Below are 23,447 nucleotides of genomic sequence, written 5' to 3'. Positions count from 1 at the left end.
TACTCTTAGATCTTTCATTTGGTGGTTTTGACACCAACAAGTAACAATACTTATAATATATTCAATAATGTTGTTCAAGTTATCTGTTATAGTAATTTTATTGAACTTTAAGATATATATTTTTATTATGTTTAATTTTTATGATTGATCTAAAATGGTTGTATTTTATTAATTATTAATACAATTCAAGAAATATAGTGCCAGACTTAAAAATAATATTAATATGTATATTTCATCTTTTTGTGTAATTGTGTAATTGCAATTGCATGACTACCTTTTGTAACTAATTGTAAAAAGATAATGACATCAATTTTTGATTAAAAAATAAACAGCATTATGAATAGTATATAAGAACAAAAAAATGATTTAAATTATGTGGAGATTTCAATAAAGCCATTAATTAAAGAATCATATCAGAGCTAAAAAAAATGTATGCAGTACATGTTCTATTCATCAAAAAATAATTATTGAACTTAATTTATCATGTTGTATACAGTTTATGGATCCTATTTACAGATTGGAGAATTGAACAAGCAACTAAGAATAATGTTATAATGTTTTGATTAATTATTTAAATTGTTTAAAGTATAATTAAATATAATATATAATATTCAAATTAATATTTATACTAGTAATTTACCAAAGTAATACAGTATGTCAAACTAATTTTTTCTAAAAACATTTTATATATTAATAATAATAATAATCTTTATTTCTTGCAAAACAATTATATACCTATGATATAATAAATTACAATACAAGCTTAAAACTCCTCTGTAAGCATAATGCTTGTGGCGGGAATGAAGAATTCAATTATAATTAATTTCAATTCTATATTAAGTATGAAAGAATAATATTGAAAGTGAATTTTTAATTTTGGTTTTTCTATATAATATAGTTTATTTAACTATACACAAATTTTAATTTCCATTTTTTCAGACTGAAGTGTAAGAAGGTTAATAACTTAACTATGGTATAATCCCTATATCAGGTATAATTAAAATTAAATAATTTTGTATTCAATTCAATTTTGGTGTGAATTTGTGAAAAGTCTTACATTAACACATAGTCCCTCACACAAATGTTCAAGTATAAATTAATTTTAGATGCTGAAAGAATCATTTAATGTACCTACTTATAATACATACATTTTTATTTTACATTTGTAGTTTTTACCCAGAGTTTTACTCCTAAATAATCCTTTGTATACACATCTGATCATTTATAACTTTTTGAAGCTGTAAAAATACTTTAACTTTCAACTTTTAATGTTGCTTCTGGTAGAAAATTATATTGATAGTTAGTACTTTACAATTGGTAAATGGAAAAAAGTCTCTCAGATAATAGTCACAGAAAAAATGTACTAAAAATAATATATAAATATATGTTACTGGAAAAAATAATAAATATTATATATAAAATATATGTATAACAAGGTTATTTAAAAATTATTTTGAATAAGTTTCATTAAATAGAAACTTAAAAAAAAATGTATTAATTTATTTTAAAAAGATCTTTTTCTTATATGTTGATCTTCCTATTTGCTTTCAGAAATTAGGAATAATTTGATTAACCTTAGGCAATATCTACGTTGACATAAAATATTTAATCAAACATCCATCTATTTATCAGCATTTGTTTTTTTTTCTGATTAATCTCTCCTATTTGAGCCAATTCCATTCTTATCTTGCCGATTTCAACATTTTCGTTAGTAATTTCCAAAGTATTGAGATATTTATTGCCAACGAAACAGGGAAACCTATTGTTTCAGCCTTCAAAAGCATTGTTGTCCTGTACGGTGTACGGATTTATTAATAAGGTTGTTATATTAACGTTCCGTGATTCTGATACGAATAAAATGGTGGTAGGTATTCTTCTTAAAATCCAATTGTTTGTTTTTCTACCTTACTATAAATGTATCTCCAATATAGTTTTCGAAAGACGAAAATATACGGTAATAGTTCTTCTTCAATTAGAAAATGTTGTATCAAATATATCATCCCTAGCTAACTTTATTTACGAGCTGAAATTCATACGAGTTATGTGCCCCTTATAGTTAATTTATGAAAATAAAAGTACTGTAATTATTGTTATTTAATATTCGCGTTTTTTTGGAATGATGTAACAGAGTGGGCAGTTTAAAAGTCATTTGGTACCATAATTGTTCGTCCAGTTAATTCTTGAATATACTCATCGTATGACCACCACAATTTAACTATTAAAATCTTACGGGTGTCATATGAATCGCATCATATTTTATTATCATATACGATATAGGTACCTATTACCTTCAAAACAAAAAATCATATTTAACTTTACATCGTACGTCGGTAGTATTGACTACCTATTGAGTATTGAATTATACTATAATTGAAATTAACATAAATTGAAAATTATGATATAATATTATACAAAATACAAATATGTGATGTTTTTTGGCTAAATATTAATTCAACATAATATCGTATTACTAATAAAAAAATAAATTAATAATAGGTACAAGGTACAATAAGTACATATTAGGTAATATAAAAAAATTATAAAATATTAGAAATAAAGGCTGACCTACAAAATTGTTTTTGTAAGCAATGATTTATCATCGAATTAAATTTTAAAATTTTTAAATGTTAACATATCCATTACGGTGACTTACTCTTTGATGAGATACACCCAAAGGGCAAAACTCACTAAATATTAGAGCTAGTTATGATTTATAACTTATATTACAATTTACAATAACTGTTCTATGTAAATTGTACTACCTAATAATATACACGCATTTGTACTATACACTTTCGTATTTCAGAAATATCAAAAGTATTTAAAATACGTATCTGATTACTAAAGAAATATTTTAATACTTTTATTTGAATACCTACACAAAATTGCTTATACCGACATATTAGCTATTCTTAATATTAATTGATAAAAATACAAAAATTAATTACCTATTACATATGTGGCTATATTTATTGCATATAAAATCATATTGTCATAAATCATAATATATATAGATCAAATAATTAGATGATATTGTTTTATGCGTTGATTTTATGAGTCTTTATAGTGAATTATATGTTTAGAAATTGGCTGAATGAAATAAGTGTATATAAATTAAATATAAACTCATTATCTACTATCTGATTTATAGTAGGTTGAAGGTAAACGTAGAACCAAATATGGTGCAAAATAGTACAAAGGTAGGTAAGTGGCAAGCGTTTTCTCAAGATTAACACCAATTGATACACAACAAAGATATGATGCAAAACATTATATAAATAAATTAAATTAAACTAAAAAATTGGCTAACCATATGAAATATTCGACGGTATTTTTTCAATAACTTAACCAAAATCTAATTAAATAAACTTGTTGCTGACTTACATTTGGGATTTGGGAATAATTAGGGTCTCTGTGGACTCTATAACAACAGTTGCATGTTACATGTTTTTAGCGTTAAAACGTATCAAAAATAATTAGAGTGCATGTTAAGGCATTTAGATTTTGACATACCTTAAGATGGGCTAGGGGAGAGGATATGTATTAGTTTTATAAATTATGTTATACTAATAGTTTCAAGTGTTTAATTTGTTTCAACATAATTTAGCTTAATGCTTAACATAATCAACCACATATCTACCACTTGTAATATTATAGGATTGAATAATCTGCAGACGTTTAAGCCGTTTAAGGTGTAGTACACACTATGACCACAACTGAATGTTAACTTTATGAAAATGTGCTGCATTTTGAAATCTATATAGTTTGTTAATAATAATATAACAAGCAAATACTTAAAACAATTGTAAGTTAGTAACATTGATTGATGTTTAAATAAATAATAATTTAATTTTCATAAAAACTCATTTCACTATTTTCGTATCTATATTAAGTACCTGTACCATCAGCATACAATTATTTATCACGATTCAATAAATAAATAAATAAATGCATATAACCTTTCATGACTTCATGTTAACTATCAAGGACGACGGAGGTTGGAGATTTCTCAGTTTCTCACATTATACGCAAATTTAGAAATTATTTCACCATTATTTTATACACCACTTACTTAGATTTGTATAAACCCCCCCCCATGTAATTTTTTCCAAGTACCGCTCTATATGTATGTATACTGATATACATGCAGATGCTTGAAGGTACTTACTACTTAGGTACCAAAAAAACGTAAGACTTAATTAAACTTAAAATTTCTATACACTTAAGAGATCTTATTTACAAGCTGTTTGCAATTCACATTGGAAAAACTATATAATTGTTATTACAGTGTAATATGTAAATGTGATGTCAATATGCCATTACTCATTAGACAATAAACATAATATACTACACACCTATACCTTAATATTTAATTAGTATAATCACAGTATTATTATATCTATTCTATATGCAGTAACTATAGGTTGTCGGGTGCAGGCCACAGAGTGAATAATTTTTATATTTAGAAAATTTATTTTTGATTTCTATCTTCATCACTACGTAACTATACCTATAAGGCTATGAAGTAATAATCAATAAGTCTATTATAAATATTTCTGAACACGCCTATACACCTATTTCGGTATACTTTTAAAGGTTTAACTTATATGGTAAGGCGCCACTAAGTCCGTAGATATGGTAGGTACATAAAATATTTTAATATTTATGGAAGTATGTACCTATATAATAAGTAATGGGTAACTAATAATAATAATTTTATAGACATCAAGTGTAATAGTGAAATAATATTAATAATGATTGCTTATAAAGCTTTTTATGGTTACGCAACGATTAAAATTAAAAAATGTAATAAATTATTAATTTGATATCATATTTAATTATGATACGAACACGTTAACTTGTATTAGACAGAGACTTTAATTGCTGAAATCAGAGCAATTGAGTGTAGTGACTACTGACTAGTCAGAATGCGAAATAACAATAATAATAATAATCATTATAATAATATTTTGCACCCGGTGTCTCGGTGTGATAACCAACCGATTGATAACGGTCGGAGGGGGCACCATCAGCACGAATCCGGTGGAAATCGAATAATATATCTACCTAGCTAATATATTATAATGTCTAAATCAAACACAATATTTGGATTAGTATTTCGATCACTTCCAATTTCGCCGTCGAGGAACACGTTCGTAGCTCGGACAATTCGACGCCGCACGTTCAACACCAGTTATAGCGCCACCGCCGACGACATGACTGTTGACATACCCGCGACCGATGAAAAGTCGGAAACGACACCGACCCAAACTGCTTGGTCATCGAAAATGATTGCTTGGCAAGCTCACTCGTACAGCACCGTCGATGATTTGGTACTAACCAGCAACGCCCGATCGCCGACGATGGTGGAGGCCCATGAAGTGTTGGTGCGTGTCAAAGCTTCGTCGGTGAACCCTCTTGACGTGCTCATGGCCGGTGAGTGATGGGAAAAGTGTGACTCAGTGGCATGTTTTATCCTTTGCATAATGCTATAATCATTTTCGCTATTTCATGGTTTTCAGAGGGCTTTGGTCAAGTACTGTTGAGCACTATCCGTCAAGTAGAAAAAATGTCCCTGCACAAACCAGTTGAATTCCCACTAACGTTGGGGCGTGATTTTTGTGGAGAAATCATAGCCAAAGGAGTGAAAGTCAAGAGCTTTAATGTCGGTGATATGGTTATGGGTGTAGTGCCTCCCTTCCATCAAGGTTGCCATTCTGAATTTGTCGCTGTTCCCGAAGGTCTGGTATGGTACAAAGCAATATTAATCATAGATTTTTAACAACAAGTATCCAGTGTTTCATGATTGACAATGTTCTTTTAGGTAGCTAAGAAACCAGATCATTTGACTAATGAAGAAGCGGCAGGATTACTGTATACAGGCTTGACTGCATGGTCTGCTTTGAAATTGATCGGTGGCTTGTACATTCTGAAAGCTACTAACAAAAATATATTAGTCATTGGTGGATCCGGGGGTGTCGGTAATTGTGCTATACAATTATTAAAGCATTGGGGTGCTAAGGTACTTAGTAAATAGTCTCAATTTTGATTAAGATCTATTAATGTTGAACATAACTAACTAGGTATGCGTTAAAAAATGTTAAAATTATATTTAATTTGCAAAATAATTGAATGTATAATCTTGAAATTCATTTGTTCTACTTGTTTTAAAACACCTATTTATACATAAATAATTTTTTTAAGTCAAATATGTTTCTTATTTTATAATTTTTATTCAGGTAACTACTACATGTGATTCAACTGCCATAAACTTGGTGAAAGGTCTTGGACCTGATAATATTATAGATTATACAGCTAAAGATGCCCGACAACAGTTAGAAGAACATGGAAAGTATGTAATATGTATACATTATATTTATAAATTAAAATTATGAGAATACCTGCATGTATTTTCATTTTATTAATGTACAACTTAGCAATTTGTGTTCAGTAGAATCTATTTTATATTGTCAGCTTTAATAATAAAATAATTTTACCTTTCATCAAACTTTAAGATACAAATTTAATGTAGAATATTTCTTAGTTTTATCAATATTATAATTTTAAAGTGAGTAATAAGGAGTATTTTAACACAACTATAGCTCACTTTAAAATTATAATGTTAATAAAACTTTTATGAGATTCCCTAGATCAGTGGTTCTCAATTCGCATTGAGCCACGGACCCCTAGCTAAAACTTAAATTAGATGGGGGACCTGTAATTTGTGATAACTTACTTTTCAATTTTGTTTAATTATAAAAAAAAAAAAATTATAAGATTTATTTTAGTTTTACATAACTACCTTTTTGTAATAATATGAACTTTATAAACACAGATGTTCTCAATAAATATAATACAATGAGATTTATTTGATTTAACACTTGGCTTAGTACAACATTATTGAAATTACCACTATGTGTTTAATAATTCCACTAAAATAAAATAAAAATATCACTCCAGTACTACATAACCACTGATCCCTCCAACATCAACACGCGGACCACCAATTGGTAACCTCTGCCCTAGATTATATTCTTAAATTAAGTTTAATAATGAGTAGATTTACTCTAGTATTAAAGCTATCAACATGAAATTGATTTTTTTAAATGCAAATTTTCTATGCTTTATATTAGTAAGACAGTGACAATACAACGGGTATGATATCTTATTATTATTAGTTATGATTATATTGAATTTAAATAATAATATCAATAATATAAAAAAAAAATATTAAAAACATTTGTTAACACTATTGTTGTATTTGAAGTATTATGTTTGTAACATTATTTGATCATTTTTTAATTGAATTGCAACTAGACATTGCTAAAAAAAACTATAAAAATAATTTTAACTTTTTTTGTTTTTGTTTTTAGGTATGACATAATCCTAGATGCAGCAGGAATATCATATAATAAAATCGGTTCTTATACACCTTTGTTAAAAGAGTGGTCTTGTTCTACGTTTATTACACTTCGTAGTCCCCTTTTACACAATACGGATTCATATGGCTTGTTTGGGGGCATGTTTAAAAATGCAATTGACCTTCTAGTTCCAAACATTTTATCTGGAGCAGTATTCAAAGGTTCTTCAATACGATGGGGAACTTTTCTTCCAGTTGAATGTGGTGTAAAAGAACTTGCTAAATTAGCTGAAGAAAAGAAAATTTTAATTCCTTTAGAAAAAACTTTTAAATTTATGGATCTTAAGGATGCATACAAAAGAGTACAGGAAGGACATTTAAGAGGCAAAGTTATTATAACTTTTGATAAACCTAGTATGGATAAAGCTAGGTTAACTAATTAAGTGTTTATTTATTATAATTAGATTCTCTTTTGATGTTTGATTATGGCAACATAATGAATAATCATCAATCATTATAAACAATTTTGTTATCTGTTAATAGTTTTTAAATATATTTGTTTTCGTGAATATTATTGTCTAAGAAATATTCCTAATAGTAATAAATTAATACTGTTAAACTAAATCATTTCTTAAATGTTGATAATATTACAACATTTTATTTAGTTTTATAAAAAAAAAACTCGCCTAAACCATTTAAATATTACTTGTATTATACTTGTTGAAAATAAATTATTTTAGATTTAATTTTCTAGATAAATTTCAAAACTGCTACTCAGACCACTTAAATAATAAAAAAAAATATGCACATTGAAAAAAAAAAATCAATTTTACAATTAATAAGTTATTAGTAATTACTCAAATGTATATAAAAATAACATATCAGTTTAAGGTTGAAATTTATTTTAGACATAAACATTTGTTTTATATACATACTCTAAACTGCGATGAGCAACAATACAAAATGTTATACATTTTAAATAATGGTTCAGAAAGTACTAATTATGGTCTGATAAATTAGTTATTATTACCTAGGTATTTAATGGGCTTAACTTTTTATTTTTATTATATTAAAATAATACAATAAATTATTGTACTTTTCAACTTTTAACTTTTTAAGGGATTAAATATAGGCAAACCATAGATTTAGAATGCTATTTTTTTTTTTCAAATTATAGTTTAGTTATAATAATTTTTAATAATTTTGAGCTAATCTAGGTAAATATTTAGGTACTAATAGTTAATACTATTTAGTAATGGACCTATATGTGCAGTTGCGCGCAATATATTATTACATTATTTTCATATTTTACCTTGCCATTAACTTTGAATTAAAAATCAAAATATTTTTTTCGAGTGAAAATAGTTTTAATTTGTTTTAAAATTACATTAAAGAATATTTTTATAATAATTACAGTATTTCTTCAATCGAATTAATCATGACTAGATCAATATACTTAGTTATTGGGCTAGTCCTGTATATATATATGCGCTCTGCGAAGATATCTTCTAAGATCATGCTGCGTAATGCGTACTGTGATTAATTTTATAAAAATGTTATCACAATATCACATTTAATCGTTATCAATGTATCATACACATTTTGAATTAATATTTCTTGATCAAAATAATAGTGTAAACTCGAAATTAACGAAATTTAATTTATCGTGCTGGAGATTTTTCATTTCAACTTTCATGTAAGTCCGTTTTAAATCTTAAAAGTCTTTCTCCAATAGTGATAAATGACTAAAAATTATCTATTTAGACAATAATATCATAAAATTATAAGCTTAAGTACCTACACAATAATGAATAAATAGGTATTCATACGACCATAACTGTACCCTAAAGTAAATAAATATTATGCAATACGTAAATTATTGTTAGATAATATAGTTTTTTTAGTTGTCCTTATCGGCTTATCTATCATCTAAAGTCTAATACTAGGTTGCATTTTGTAAAAGTCAAAAGTGATTAATTTAATAAAACAATCAAGATTCATGGGTCACTAAATCATGTTTAAGTTTGACTGTTGAAGGGTCTATTATATTTCATTGTAGTTCACTAATGTTTCATTAAATATTCAGTGATTTATTTATGCAACAATTATCATTATTCATTTCGTAAGACGTACTGCAAAAGTACAATAATATAATATTTAGTTTTATGAGAAACGAAAATATTGTGATAAAACATATCATATTATAATATATTATGTAATGTTTATTTCAAAAATATCTATATAGTAGTATATAGGTATCTTAATATCTAAAATCTAAATATTATATTATTTATTTTAGGCATATTAGTACCTATACACGAATAATATATTATTATATAGTATAATTGACAATAATTGTATTATAAATAGTACTTAGATAGTTAGATACCTTATTTCATTTTCATGGTCGCGGCGACTTATGCCCCTCATTTATACCTATAATATTATTTACCTACTTGTCTATATCCGCGATACGTTCCAGCTTTGAGTAGTATGATTATGATTTGTGTAAATAATATTATGATTGTTGAAATTTTTATTTTATAGACTGTGTTTTTGTTTTAAAATGACATTTAGCTATTACAAATACACATAATGAATGTAGTACCATGTAGGTATACCTATTATTACTTATAGTGTATTAACTTAATTCGTCTGCAGATGTTTATTAATTATTTTATAGACATAAACTACTTTCTGATATACAGTTTGTCAAAAACGTAACACTATACATTTTATTGAAAAATAACGAAATATTACGTAATATTTTACAAACATTCATAATATTATTTCAGACATTTTATATATTTTTTAATTTACATATTTCTATTAATACATTTGTAACAATGTGATTATTATTAATTTTTGTTGCAATAACTTAAAAAAAAAAAACTATATTGTAGAGTAGGACAGGGCGAAATCATTAGGTGCTGTACATTCTCGTATATAGACCATTTTTTATCAAAACTCGGAAATATTATGAAAACTAAAATAAATGTATAAGTCAGTGTTGAGTCTTCAATACAAATTGATTTAATTTGTCTTAAATATTATCTATTATAAAGACGCATGTGAATGTAACGTCACTTATTAAAATTAAATTGAAGTACAAGCACTACTAGTTATGTATACCTATTAATCTAGTAATCTATAATTATACACTAATTACAATATTTTAATTTTTTGGTTCGCCGATAGCCGTGGGAGTGAATAACATAATACATATATTATTATAATGATGTAGATTCGTGCACAAGATTTCGTCACTATACCACTACCACCGCGGTCTGAGCACAATTCGTTATGTGATTTGTTTTTGATGTCGATCCGCGATGTGAAATAATAATCGCGGCGTTAGTATCGCGTGCGACCTCTCGTCCGCAGTTCGACCTCAGGAAAAAGTTGTGTCGTTCAGTTAGCGCTCATCCGCTGACAGCCAACACGAGCCATTATAGTTATAACATTTATAAGTACCTATAAGACATTAACAGTATGACGAAGACGGACGATTCTGCCGCTGAGGGTGGACGGACGTGGCCCGACCGAATGACGGCGTGGCAAATTGACACTTACGCGCCATTTGAGGACTCGGCCGTGATCAACGATAAGGCAGAATTACCGGCATCACTCGGGCCCAGAGAAGTTCTGGTGCGTGTCAAAGCGTCGTCTGTCAATCCTATAGATGTGCTCATGGCCGGTAAGTAAGCACTAGGCATCTGTAATATAGTCTAAACCTAATATTCCATTAGATTAACTAAATATAGCTAGTGTTGGCCAAATTACAATTATAAAATATATACCTAGTCATATTATATTATATTACCTAAAATTATATCAACTAGCAGTCAGTTCAATTTCAGTTATTCGTCACGAAAAAAAAAATACCTATTATTTTATACTAAAAAGTGTGTCCCAAAAGTATCGGATCACCCTTAGTATCTCCGTGAAAAATTAATATAATATTTAAATGCAGATTTAAAATATATCAAAATATTTTTTATGTTTTTTAAATTTTCAAGTTGGCTATTTTGTTAATCATATGTTTTAAAATAGTTCAAAAAATAAAACATACACTAAAATTGAATACAAATCGACCAAAGTAGCGCCAATTATGTTTTTGAATTTCTAAGAATACTATATAGTTATGTTAATGTTATGTTACCTACACGAATTACGTAATTTAATTAATTTCGTATGGAATTCTAATTTTTTTTAATGACAATCTGCAAATATCTAGTTATTAATGAAACTTTCAGATAAATAAAACATTACAATTTTTAATAACCGTTATTTTCTATGTGAATTATATTATAGGCAATTAAAAAAAAATATTATTTTAAATTTCAATAATAAAATGTCTATTTCAGCCTGGCAATACTTATATAAGTTATTTACCTATACCTAATTAAAGTTTTTATACCCATTTCGTAATTTTAGGTACATTTCTTGATAATTATAATACTTAAAAATAGGTAACCAGTTTCGTTGTTTAGTAAACGATAAGACACAGTTATTGTTATTTCTATACAAATCAAAACTTTAATAAATAGTATATTGTATCTGTATAGTTACATTAAACTATTAAACATATTATAATATTAAAATGAAAGTATCTCGTCATAATATGTTGAAATTGTTAGTAAAAAGTAGATAATAAACAAATTAGAAACATTTTTAGAAGAACTTATGTGTGTCGAATTTCTTTCTTAATTTAATTAGTATCTTGAACTTTGATAATTTGTGTAATTTATTATGTCCTTACACTTGCCGAAATTTTTTTCGAAACTGAAACAAGTATAATATAATTCATTACAAAAACCACAAAAATATAACGAGAAAATGGTGTGAAGATTTAAAACGGTTGACTAATGTGAAAATAAAAAATACATTGCACATTTGATAATCCAACATAGCCAGGGATGGGTTTTTGGTTTTAAAATATATTTCATTCAAAGCAATATAGCTGCTAAAAATGTATAAAAAGTTATGTTTTATTTCTCTAATAATATGGTGAATGTTGGTATTTAAAATTTAAAAATTTGAATTTCATAATTAATCACATCATAATTCATATAATGCGGTATTTTGAATAACTTTAAGTAACACCAATATTAAGTACAAAGTTACTGAAATAAGTTAATTGTGTATATTAAATCATGGGACATGGGGTATAACGTCTTTATAAAGTTATTACTATATATTATACGCCATCACTTTATGACTTATATGATTAAACTTTTAATTTTTTCTTTTATAGTATCATGAGTAAATTTTTATTATATATAAATTATTGTGATTTTTACTCGTAGAGGGTTATGGACAAGTACTATTGGGCAGGGTCCGACAGGCGAAAAAAAAGTCGCTGTTCAGGCCCGTCGAGTTCCCATTGACTTTAGGGCGGGATTTCGCTGGTGAAGTGGTTGCGAAAGGAGCTGAAGTCAGCTCGGAACACTTCGCTATCGGCGACGCCGTTCTGGGTGTCGTAGCCCCTTTTCAACACGGCTGTCACGCTCAATTTGTCACAGTTCCTGTAACTCAGGTAATAATTGCCAGCCAGTCGCTGATGATTGGACAATTGTTGTATTTGTTTAAATTTTAACAGCAATTTATGTACACCAAACGTAAACTAGAATTATTTTATTATTTTTTTTTTTTATAGGTAGCCAAGAAGCCCGATCACATGCCCTACGAGGAAGCTGCGTGCTTGTTGTACACAGGCCTGACTACATGGTGCGCCTTGACGTCGGCAGGCGGTCTAAACGCTTCTAACGCAGCCGACAAGAACGTACTGGTCATCGGCGGATCCGGTGGTGTCGGTAATAGTGCAATACAGATACTCAAATCGTGGGGCGCCAAGGTACTGTAGACGCGCAAAAATTAACACTGCACAATATTATAATTCATATGTAACGACATATCTAAATTATCACTACATAATGTTTATAAATGTACATTACTATACTAGGTAGTATAGCCAGGTAATAGCCAGTAGGTATATTTGATAACAGATAAGTGATGTAATAGCTTAAAATTTAAACAGTTTGGTACTTGTGCGTTATTGCACATTCCAAAATACTTGTTTTCCAAAGTAGAGTTTGAACAGATTCGTTTATGTGGTAAAATGCCTTTTTCTTGAAAAAAAGCTACAGCATCTTTTTCCGTAGTTGGTAAGTTCCACAGATCCATTGCCAAATAATCGTAACTGTACAAGTTATTACTACTACCAGCGTGACAGCGTAGTTGTGACTAAATGTTTAAGTGTTCTAAAAGTTACCCAGCCAGTCTATAAAAATTACGATAAGTGCGATTGTAACGACGCTGGAAAAAATAGAAATAGAAATAAAATTGCGTATAAAACGGTGACGCTATAACCCATAATATGAGGTAGTCGTGATAACGCACAAGTTCCAATAATTTTATTTATTTTTAGTTAAAATTTGTACAATATTTTTATTTTAATAACTTATGCTTGAAAAATGATTCATACATTTTTTTTTACTAGAATTTAAAAAAAAAAATTTGTTTAAAGCCGTATTATTCATGTATTGTGAGCGTTTAAAATTTTTGAATAATTTTTTTTCTATAAATATAGATTAATTTATTAGACATAATATATAGATAATATATATAGTTAATCCCGATTTAGATTTATTATGCTGTAATTCGTTGAATTATAATTTAAAAAATAATAACCTAATAATTTTATTTATGCTAAGCTTATAAGATCCTATAAGTTAAAAACATTTATTATATAATATTACCTATACTATAATAGGTATATTATATTATATTATATTATAGGTATGTATATATTATACATCGATGATATTAATTCAAATCAATTTAATCAGATATTAATTTTTTGAGATTTTATTGGTTTTGTACTTAACATTTGTGTGATGAATTTTTACCTATATGACATACGTATAGGTTTTTTAATTTTCTTTTTATTCATTTAATTATCTTCATTTTTTGGTATATTTGGTTTACTTGTGTTTTCATGATCTGTGTTAGATATTGCTACTTCTTGCAAATCAGTTTTTAAAAAAATGAGTGGCTTTACTTCATAGCTTGATAATTCAATGTTTTCTTGCTCTTCAGACATTGAAGTGAACAAATATTGCAATATATTATTGTTTTTTAAATTGTATTTTGGGAAGCAATTTGGTTGATTTCTTAATATTGTTTGACATTTTTTTGAACATTTTCGTTTATTATTAGAATTATTCATTTTTAAACATGGACCAAAATATTAAATACAATTAATATAAACAACAATGCAAACATACAGCTTAACTAATTCTATAGCTACCATTAAAACATTATTATTTGTTTTATTATAATTATTAGAATAAGTGTAAGTGCCTACTGCCTTTTTTTTTTTATTTTTTTTTTTGCAATTTCATTGATTTGAAAAATACATAAATATTACATCAAAATACATTTGTTTAAAATTTATAAATATTAAATAATATAAAAATATTTTATTGTTCAGCCAAATGTGTATTGTGTATTTATGTATGTATTACTGTATGTTTTGTATAGATATAAAAATATGTATATTTTATTGGTTATTGTAATGTTATTTCTAGTGCATATATATATATATATATTATTAGTTACGACTTATAAGTTATAATTAGGTAATTAAGACGCCTTTATCACTCAGCCATTATGTTTGAAGATATTTTATATAATTTATTCATATTAGATAATATATTAGTATTACAAATTTATTTTCATATTAGTACTTACTACTTTATGTATTAAACTATAAATTGTTTGTAGGTTAATATAAATATTAAATATCATTTAATTATTATAAAATTATATCAGAAACTGATCTTATATTAGTTGATACTGCAACGGACCTACCCTAGAACAGTAGAACGATGTGTATAGAATTGTGGTATCATTAGCTTAAAAATAATCTAAATATTTAGAGAAGTTAATTATGTATAAAAAATAATGATGTACAGTATTCTTAGTGGCAAAAAGTTTCGATCACAGCGAAATATGATATAATTTTTCATTTAAATATCAAATTATATCAAAATTATTGTGACTATTTTTGATATTCCTTAATTGTTTTAAAAACAACTTACGAGGAACCTTACATTATTAAATTTTCAAACTTTTTAACAGACTTTAAAAATTTTTATCAATACTTTAAAAAACCAAAAAATATGAAAATTACATGTCTAAAATTTTTTTGAAAAAGCGCAAAATATTTTTTTTTTTAACATTTCTATAAAATACTAATTTAAAAATTAGTTGAACAACTTAAGTTTTTCTTATTAATTTTTTAATAATAAAATCTATATTTTCAAATAGCTGTATCCATTTGTTGTAATAAATTTATTCAATCTGTGAAAATATTTTTGATAATATTGTTTTTGGAATTATTACCACATGAAAATAAGTTTATTTTTGTTACAAATATTGAAAGACTGTCGTAAACTCGTTAATATAGAACTGTTTCATTTATTACTTAAAATATCAAAGACCTCTAAAGTAGATACCATTTAGACCAATTATTTTTCAATCTATATAATAAGGTAGGTAGGTATCCGTATCATGTATTTAACTTTTATTGTAGTAATTTTGAAATTCGGAAGTCAAAGTTAATTATGAATTCTTAAATTACTTATAGTTAGTTAAAAAATAAATAAACAAATAATTACAGATAATTAGATGAATCGTAATTCGTAGTTTATATTGTACCATATATTTTTCACGTTTAATTTAAAATTAGATATTTAAAAAATAATATTCTTTGTACTTTGAATTATATATTAATAATTATATTTTCTATTATTTAGGTAACTACTACGTGTAGTACAAATGCCATAAATCTAGTGAAAGAACTTGGACCAGATAATATCATTGACTACACTACCGTAGATCTACAAAAACAGTTGGAGCAATACGGAAAGTATGTAAATTATAAACACCTTTTATATAATATAATGCTGGAGTATTATTATAATATAATAATAATAATGCGCATTATAGTATGGGAATGGGATAGGAAATCGTTTGAATTTATCTAGATGTGTTAAATTTTTCCTATTATAGATAAAATGTGACGTATCACATATATGAAAACAAATGAAAATATAAAATTATTATCTGGTATCTATATGACGTATAGTAATAGTATGTATATTAACGAGTTGTACCGTTGAAAATGTTGACTTAGGTATTTATGTATAAGGTACATATTATATTATATTATTGTATTAAACTTTTATTTAATTCATTTTATGCAAAATAATTGTTAAAATAATAATTGATCTATGATGCACTTTAGATTTAGAGTGGTGATTAAAATCAATATATGTTTGATGAAGTGTTCTTAACTTTTTGACTATTGGGACAGTAAAAATGATTCGATTTTTAATTTTGGGTCGGTTTCCGACATAAAATTGGATTTATTCGGTGATTTGGAGGGGTCGGTCGAAGCTTGAAAATTGTATTCAAGATTTCGTATAAGTTATTAATTTTAACGTATAATAATAATCTAACCGACAATTTTAATATTAGTATAAATATAATAAAATTACTTAGGCACAATTTTCATAATTAAATTTTAAGTGAAGACTTATAAAATTCGTCAAAATCACAAAAATGTACTAACTATATGAGGCTTTTATTTAGTATAAACATATGAAATATACATACCTACTATAGTAATGTAGAATGATTGACTATCACCACTCAGAATCGTTATTGTATTTTTTTTGTAATGATATATCATTAAATTTAAATTTAAATATTTTAAACATCTATTACTATGAACAACAGAACAACTAGGTATCATTAGATTCTAATGCATAGCAAAACGATACCCGTTTTCCCACCCTTTTCATCATTGTAATATTATTAATATTGTATAGGTACGACTTGATTTTAGACGCGGCCGGGATACCGTATGAAGACATCGGTGGCGCGTACACGCCACTGTTGAAATCTTGGTCGTGGGCTAAATTCATTACTCTGCGCAGTCCCGTGTTGCATAATACAGACTCGTATGGCATGGTGTTCGGCATGTTGAAAAACGTGTACGACCTGGTGGCGCCGAACGTCTGTTCAGGCGCCGTGTTTAAAGGCTCCACAATTCGATGGGGATTTTTCATGCCCGTAGAGCGCGGCATAGAGGAGTTGGCCCTTCTAGCTGCAGAGAAAAAGATTACTGTCCCAGTCGACAGCGTTTACGGATTTGCAGATATGAAGAAAGCGTTTGGTCGGGTAAAAGCCGGACACCTCCGTGGTAAGGTGGCCGTCAAGTTCGACGAAAAGTAACGGGAAAGCCGGAGCTAACCTAATAATTCAGAACATCAATGAAGTGGAACGGTTATAATAATGTATTTGGCTTGTAGCTTGTTAGTGAAAAATCTGTTAGTAGTGTTTGCTTCTTCCCGATAAATGTATCCCCCCTGTACATTTAAACGATTAGGTTCTAAATTAAATTTATTTATTTTTATACACTCAATTAACAATCATGTATTTTATAAAGTTCAATACATCATACTAATCTATATTGTTTAAAACAAAGATATCGTGTAAAAAATTAGTACATTGATTATCAGCGGCAGTAAAGCAGTAGACTGTAACCAAAATTCCAAAAAAGTTTATATTTTATAAAATAATAATTACCATGGTTTACGAGTAACTAATTAGTGTATCATGTAGGTATGTAAAAAATTATATCGATCTGTAGTCTTAAATGTATTTAAGTTTAAAGTCATGTACGTCAACCTGTTATTCATCAATTTTTTTTTTTTTTCGTACAATTATTGTAACTTTTAATTATAAAACTGTGTACCTAATATGTTGTTTTGATAATTTTTTTTATAAATAATAAAGATATATTATATCATGTTATATATAATAATATTAATATAAAATATCATTATTTTTAAGAATAAAATTATTTTAAAATATTATAAAAAACTTTTTATAATAAAGGATTTATGTTAAGTTGTAGTACTTTGATTATAATACTTTTTGTAGTTACTAGTTAAACACCGTGGTATGTTCAACATTGTTAGATGGAATATAGAGCTATTATATTTTTATTGAATAAATTATACTATAATGTTATGTATTAAATTGAATTTATATGTCCATGACCCTTTTTTTCATCTAATAATATTTTTAGTAAAACACTAAAACAGCTTATAGTCACTTTAAGCTGTAATTGTTGTAGTGTAGACTACAATGATAAATTATAACCTAAGTAGTTAATAACATAATACTTTTAAATAGTTATATGAATATTTTATGGAAAAAAAAATTAATATACAATTAAAAGCAGTTTTTAGTTTTAAATAACACTTACCTATACTTGTGATCCATTTTATACTGATATTATGTTGTATACTATTTTAATTATATAATCCATCATCAAACATTTCAATTTGAGAATTAGAGATTCTCAAATTGATTCATATTAGTTTAAATTTTAATAAAATTGATTGTTTGTATCTAAACATTATTTTGGCTATATAACTAAAAAGAATTAAAAAAGTCACAATAGGAGTTTGTTTCAGAAATATATACAAATTATGCAGATATCAATTAATTTTTTATCTTCAGAATACCTATAGTGAAAATTATCATAGTTGTATATCTTTAAAATGTAACAGGAACAAAATAAATTTCAATAAAAAAATTTATCTATACTATACATATATTAATATATTTTTAGTTTTAAATACTGCTTACCTATCCATGTATCCATTTTATACTGATAATATTATGTTGTACACTATTTTAATTATATAATCAATAAAATAAAATAGGAGGCTTGGCATAACAATTGAATAAGAAAGATTATATTTTATTTAGTATTTTCTAGTTACCTATTAAAAATGCCTAATGAAATATTGAAATCCATAATTAATCCAATAATATTTCTATTAACAATAAGTTTATAGCAAAAATGTAGTAAAGTTCAAAGTCTGATAACACTGTGTAAATCTGCTATTTAGTGGAATTATTATAATTTGTAGTTAAAAAACTGTATATTTGAAATAGGTAGTTGACAAGCATTAAAATTACAATCGACTTCACTTGATCAAGGAAATGCACAGTCGTGTATAGATAAACGTTGGTAAATTGACAAGTATTACAATTTAAGATATACAAATAAACCATAGTTTATCTCATTTAAGTTTTACCGACCTAATAACTGCATTAATGAAACTAAAATGTGTAATGTGTGTTATACCTAACACTGAAGAGGAATACATTTTGTTTGGTTCTGTCGGTCAAATAATACAAATATTTTAATTGAATAGGTACTTTAAAACTAACTAATCTCTTAAACCAATAAATTATAGTAGTTAATATTTTAATAAAAAATGTATATATTATGAAATATTTAAAAAAAAAAATCTAGTAATTATATGAACAATTATATTATATCAAATCAAGTAAACATAAAAAATACAATTAACAAAAAAAGTTTAAAAAGTCATATCTTTAAACTAAGTATAGACTAAATAGTAACAATAATATAATTAAGTCTCAAAATGGTTTGTTGTTACATAATACATAATGGTAGTATAAAACATTTAAAACAGAACAATTTAATTAAATTAATACAAAATCAAAAACATGCAACCATAATAGATTTTAAATATAATTAACACAAAACAATAAAAAATAAAAAACGAATTGGAGTCTTTTAGTTACGTAAAATAGTAATGTAATGATCAATAATAATACAATAGTTAAAATTATCCAATAAGTATAATTCAAGTGTTTTGAGCACTGAATTAATAACAAGTTAACAAAACAATAATTATAAATACTAACAATTGAATATATCACGCTTCATCCATATATATATATATAAAAATATAAAAAGTTAAGGTCGTAAACAATGATATACATTTTAGATAAATAAAACAATTAGGTATTTTAAAATAAATCAGATATGTATCAGTCACTAACAACAATATTAAAACTAAAAAAAAAATGCATATGTAATATGAAGTTTCGATGGCAAGATTAAAATGAACACATTAGTTAAAGTTTCTAGGCATTCTATGGATTTTATATTTCAAGGTTTCAGCAAACATCAATGATTTTTCTATTTGCTGTTTCATAAAAGTCTGATTACCGATTATTAATAAGACGCACTCCAAGTATTTATTGATAGACATTCCGAGTAGACTCTGGGCGACTAAAGAACGGACCATACCGAGCTTTTCTAGCAGCTGATTTAACAATTTCTCCATGACAAGGACTATGTCTTGTTGTAATTGGTCGCCAACAACACAATGCTTGTTTGGTATGGGATAATGCAATATGTCTCGCATGTATGACATGAATTCACACAGTTCATTTGGCGTTACTTCCAAATCCAAAGCCTGTAATCAAAAGTAATTTATTAGTTTCTTTTTACTCTCAAAAGTCACATATTTATGTATTTAAAATTATTACCAATAATAAGTCGTTCAACTTTTGTGGCCGATCTCGCAATGTCTTTGTTGATATGCAGATCTTTTTTTGTGCGCCTTTTGTAATGGAATTTTTGTTAACTTTAGCAATGAAATCGTCAATATTGTCTTCGTCAATGAATACAATTTCAAGATAACTGAGACTATTGAAGAACCATTGGTATTTATGTAGTTTTAAGTAGTGAAGCCACTTAGCAACTGCTCCGTCCATTTCTTGATTAAGGATTGTCAGGTCGATTAGTGGCTGTGAGTCCCCAAAAATAGTGGCCCTGTTTGTCTTTGCGATCATTTCCAGATGGTTGTACCCAAAACATTCCACTAAAAAATAAATTGGGCATAGTTAGTATTATTTTCACGACAATTGTAAATCGGTCAATGATTAATTCTTACTGCTAAAGTGTGGAAGACCAGCAGAAACAGATTTATTTAAATTTGTCGATTGCAGTACGTTTGGCCAAACAGGGGTATTCACGTGTTGAGCAGACTGAAAATTGAATCCTTCGAAAGGGTCTACTTGTGGTGAATTAAAATTATTTGTCCAAAAGTTTCCTGTCAAGGTTTCTGTTGGCATGTGACGTTGACTTTTGTTCAGTTGATTTACTTGACGAATTAGATGTTTCAAATTCCTAAAAATTTATAAATCATTATTAGTTGAAAATGTGTATTGAAAAAAAAATCAAAATTTTGACTCACTCATGAATGATGCTCAAGTTTGTTGATTTCTCGATTAAATGGCATATTTTCACTGCTGCCTCAATGTTGGTACCATTTTCAATTGTTTGATTTAGCATGTGCCTTAAATTATTCATGTACTCCTCTTTGGCCATTATGTTGTTATTTTTAACCAACATCAATGCTTCGTGAAGTTTTACAAATGATTTAGATGATGGATTACTTAACCATTTAGTAATTTTATTTGGATCATTAGATTCCAACTCTCGTCTTTTCATCTCTCTAAACCATACAGTGTAGAGATCAGGATAGTTGAATGACAGATAATCGAGTGAATCACTTAGACGTTCTTGTCGCTCTTTGAACGATCTACTCTGCATTAATGTCATTGCTAGTTGTTTCATTTCCTCCACTAGAAGAAATAAAAAACAACAATAAGAATTAAATTAGAAAAATGACAGGAAAAAAATACATTAAATGAAAATAATAAGTTACCTATATTTTCTAAATTAATATATATTGAGTACATAGATATTATGAATGACAATTATTGACAATGTTTTTGATTTGGTTTATTAATTATTGTTGATGTTTAAGTTATAGTTATTAAATCAGGTCAACATAGTCAACAACTGTAATTTACCAATCAATTAGTTACATTAATTTTTTAAAATTAAATCTGACCAATAGACGAAATACTTTATTTGAATTAATTTTGAAAGGTAGGTACATTCAAACAAACATATAAGTATTTTTTAAAAGCAACATATTTTAATTTATATTTACATCAATATTAACTATTATTTATTATACGAACCTATCTTTATCACAAAAATATTTATGTTTTATTAAGTAATACTAGTTGTATAAGTATGTTCAATGAGGAAATAATTTAAACAAGATCTATAACTTAAAATTATGTAACATAATATGTACTTATTAATATTTTTAAATAAAATATAAATAATAAAACACCTTTTAATTAAAAAAAAATTAAAAGTTTTAGTAGTGGTGCTTGTATTATTATTAGATGGGTATGTAATAATTAAATATCAAATTTTCAATACTTACTGTTTAAATATTCAGAGCATAAATAAATTGATACCACGACGTTTGGTAGGTAGGTAATAAATGAGTTGGTATATCGGATGTAAAAGACGTAAGAATCGTAAAATCTTTTGAAAAGTGCAACGGTTATTTCACTGCAACGTCTGATCACGGTTTGTTGGTTGATCACGTCTTGGTTTTGATCGTCTGGTCCGCGCCGGTTGTTTTTCTCCAATACTCCCTCTCTAAAAGCCACTTCTCATCACACGATATACAGGTAGTCAGGTAGACAGCAATTTACTGTTTATGTCTGCATCCCCTTTTCACTAATCTATATACAAATAATAACGACAATTTTTTTCTGTGTGTGTTTCAGATATCAATGATTTTATTACAACAATTCCAATAAAAACAGTTTAATTCTGTTGTGTAGGTACCTACCTATATAATGTATATAATTTGAGCAGTAATAAATAACAGTATAAATAAATATAAATAATTTAAATGCTATACAAATGTATTTGAAATATTAATGCTTGTTGCTTAAACTCTATATAGTCCTATAATCAATAATCTATGTATAATTCATAGGAATTAAATTAATTTTTAAATAAAATGTTAAAGCATTGATTGTTAAATAATACAATTTAAATAGATGTATTCGTTAGTAAATTATTGTCTGTGTATAACGATTATCACAGCTAGTGTACCACTTATTATGACTTACCTATAGGTATCTCTAATAGTCTAATGCAACATATTATAAGGAATAAATTAGTGCATTTATTTTTAAATCTCGTATGTACGATGTACATGCATATTTGTTTTATTCTTAAGATAAGATCGATGCTGTTTTGATATTTAAAATAATAGTACTATACTTATTTATACTTATA

At 26.6% G+C, this 23,447-nt stretch overlaps 2 protein-coding genes across 2 annotated transcripts; one reads left to right on the top strand and one right to left on the bottom strand.

Annotated features, from left to right (window-relative positions):
• The first annotated feature begins 5,019 nt into the window (after positions 1–5,019).
• Positions 5,020–18,193, top strand: LOC113548582. Its single transcript, XM_026949537.1, has 10 exons — positions 5,020–5,436; positions 5,523–5,746; positions 5,825–6,022; positions 6,240–6,352; positions 7,374–7,800; positions 10,841–11,057; positions 12,670–12,899; positions 13,020–13,217; positions 16,183–16,295; positions 17,260–18,193. Exons 1-10 carry the CDS (start codon positions 5,085–5,087, stop codon positions 17,663–17,665), a joined length of 2,478 nt encoding a protein of 825 aa, XP_026805338.1. The 5' UTR covers positions 5,020–5,084; the 3' UTR covers positions 17,666–18,193.
• Positions 18,194–20,311: 2,118 nt separating this feature from the next.
• On the bottom strand, positions 20,312–22,712 carry LOC113549175. Its single transcript, XM_026950356.1, has 5 exons — positions 22,576–22,712; positions 21,526–21,916; positions 21,223–21,458; positions 20,816–21,150; positions 20,312–20,742 (listed from the first exon to the last, which is right to left on the bottom strand). Coding segments are annotated over exons 1-5 (1,311 nt in total). The 5' UTR covers positions 22,577–22,712; the 3' UTR covers positions 20,312–20,394.
• Between the last annotated feature and the right edge of the window lie 735 nt (positions 22,713–23,447).

Source organism: Rhopalosiphum maidis, chromosome 4 (assembly GCF_003676215.2).
Source record: "Rhopalosiphum maidis isolate BTI-1 chromosome 4, ASM367621v3, whole genome shotgun sequence".
Lineage (NCBI taxonomy): Eukaryota > Metazoa > Arthropoda > Insecta > Hemiptera > Aphididae > Rhopalosiphum > Rhopalosiphum maidis.
Note: the sequence above shows the minus strand (reverse complement) of the source record. Positions and strands in the feature narration are given on the sequence as shown.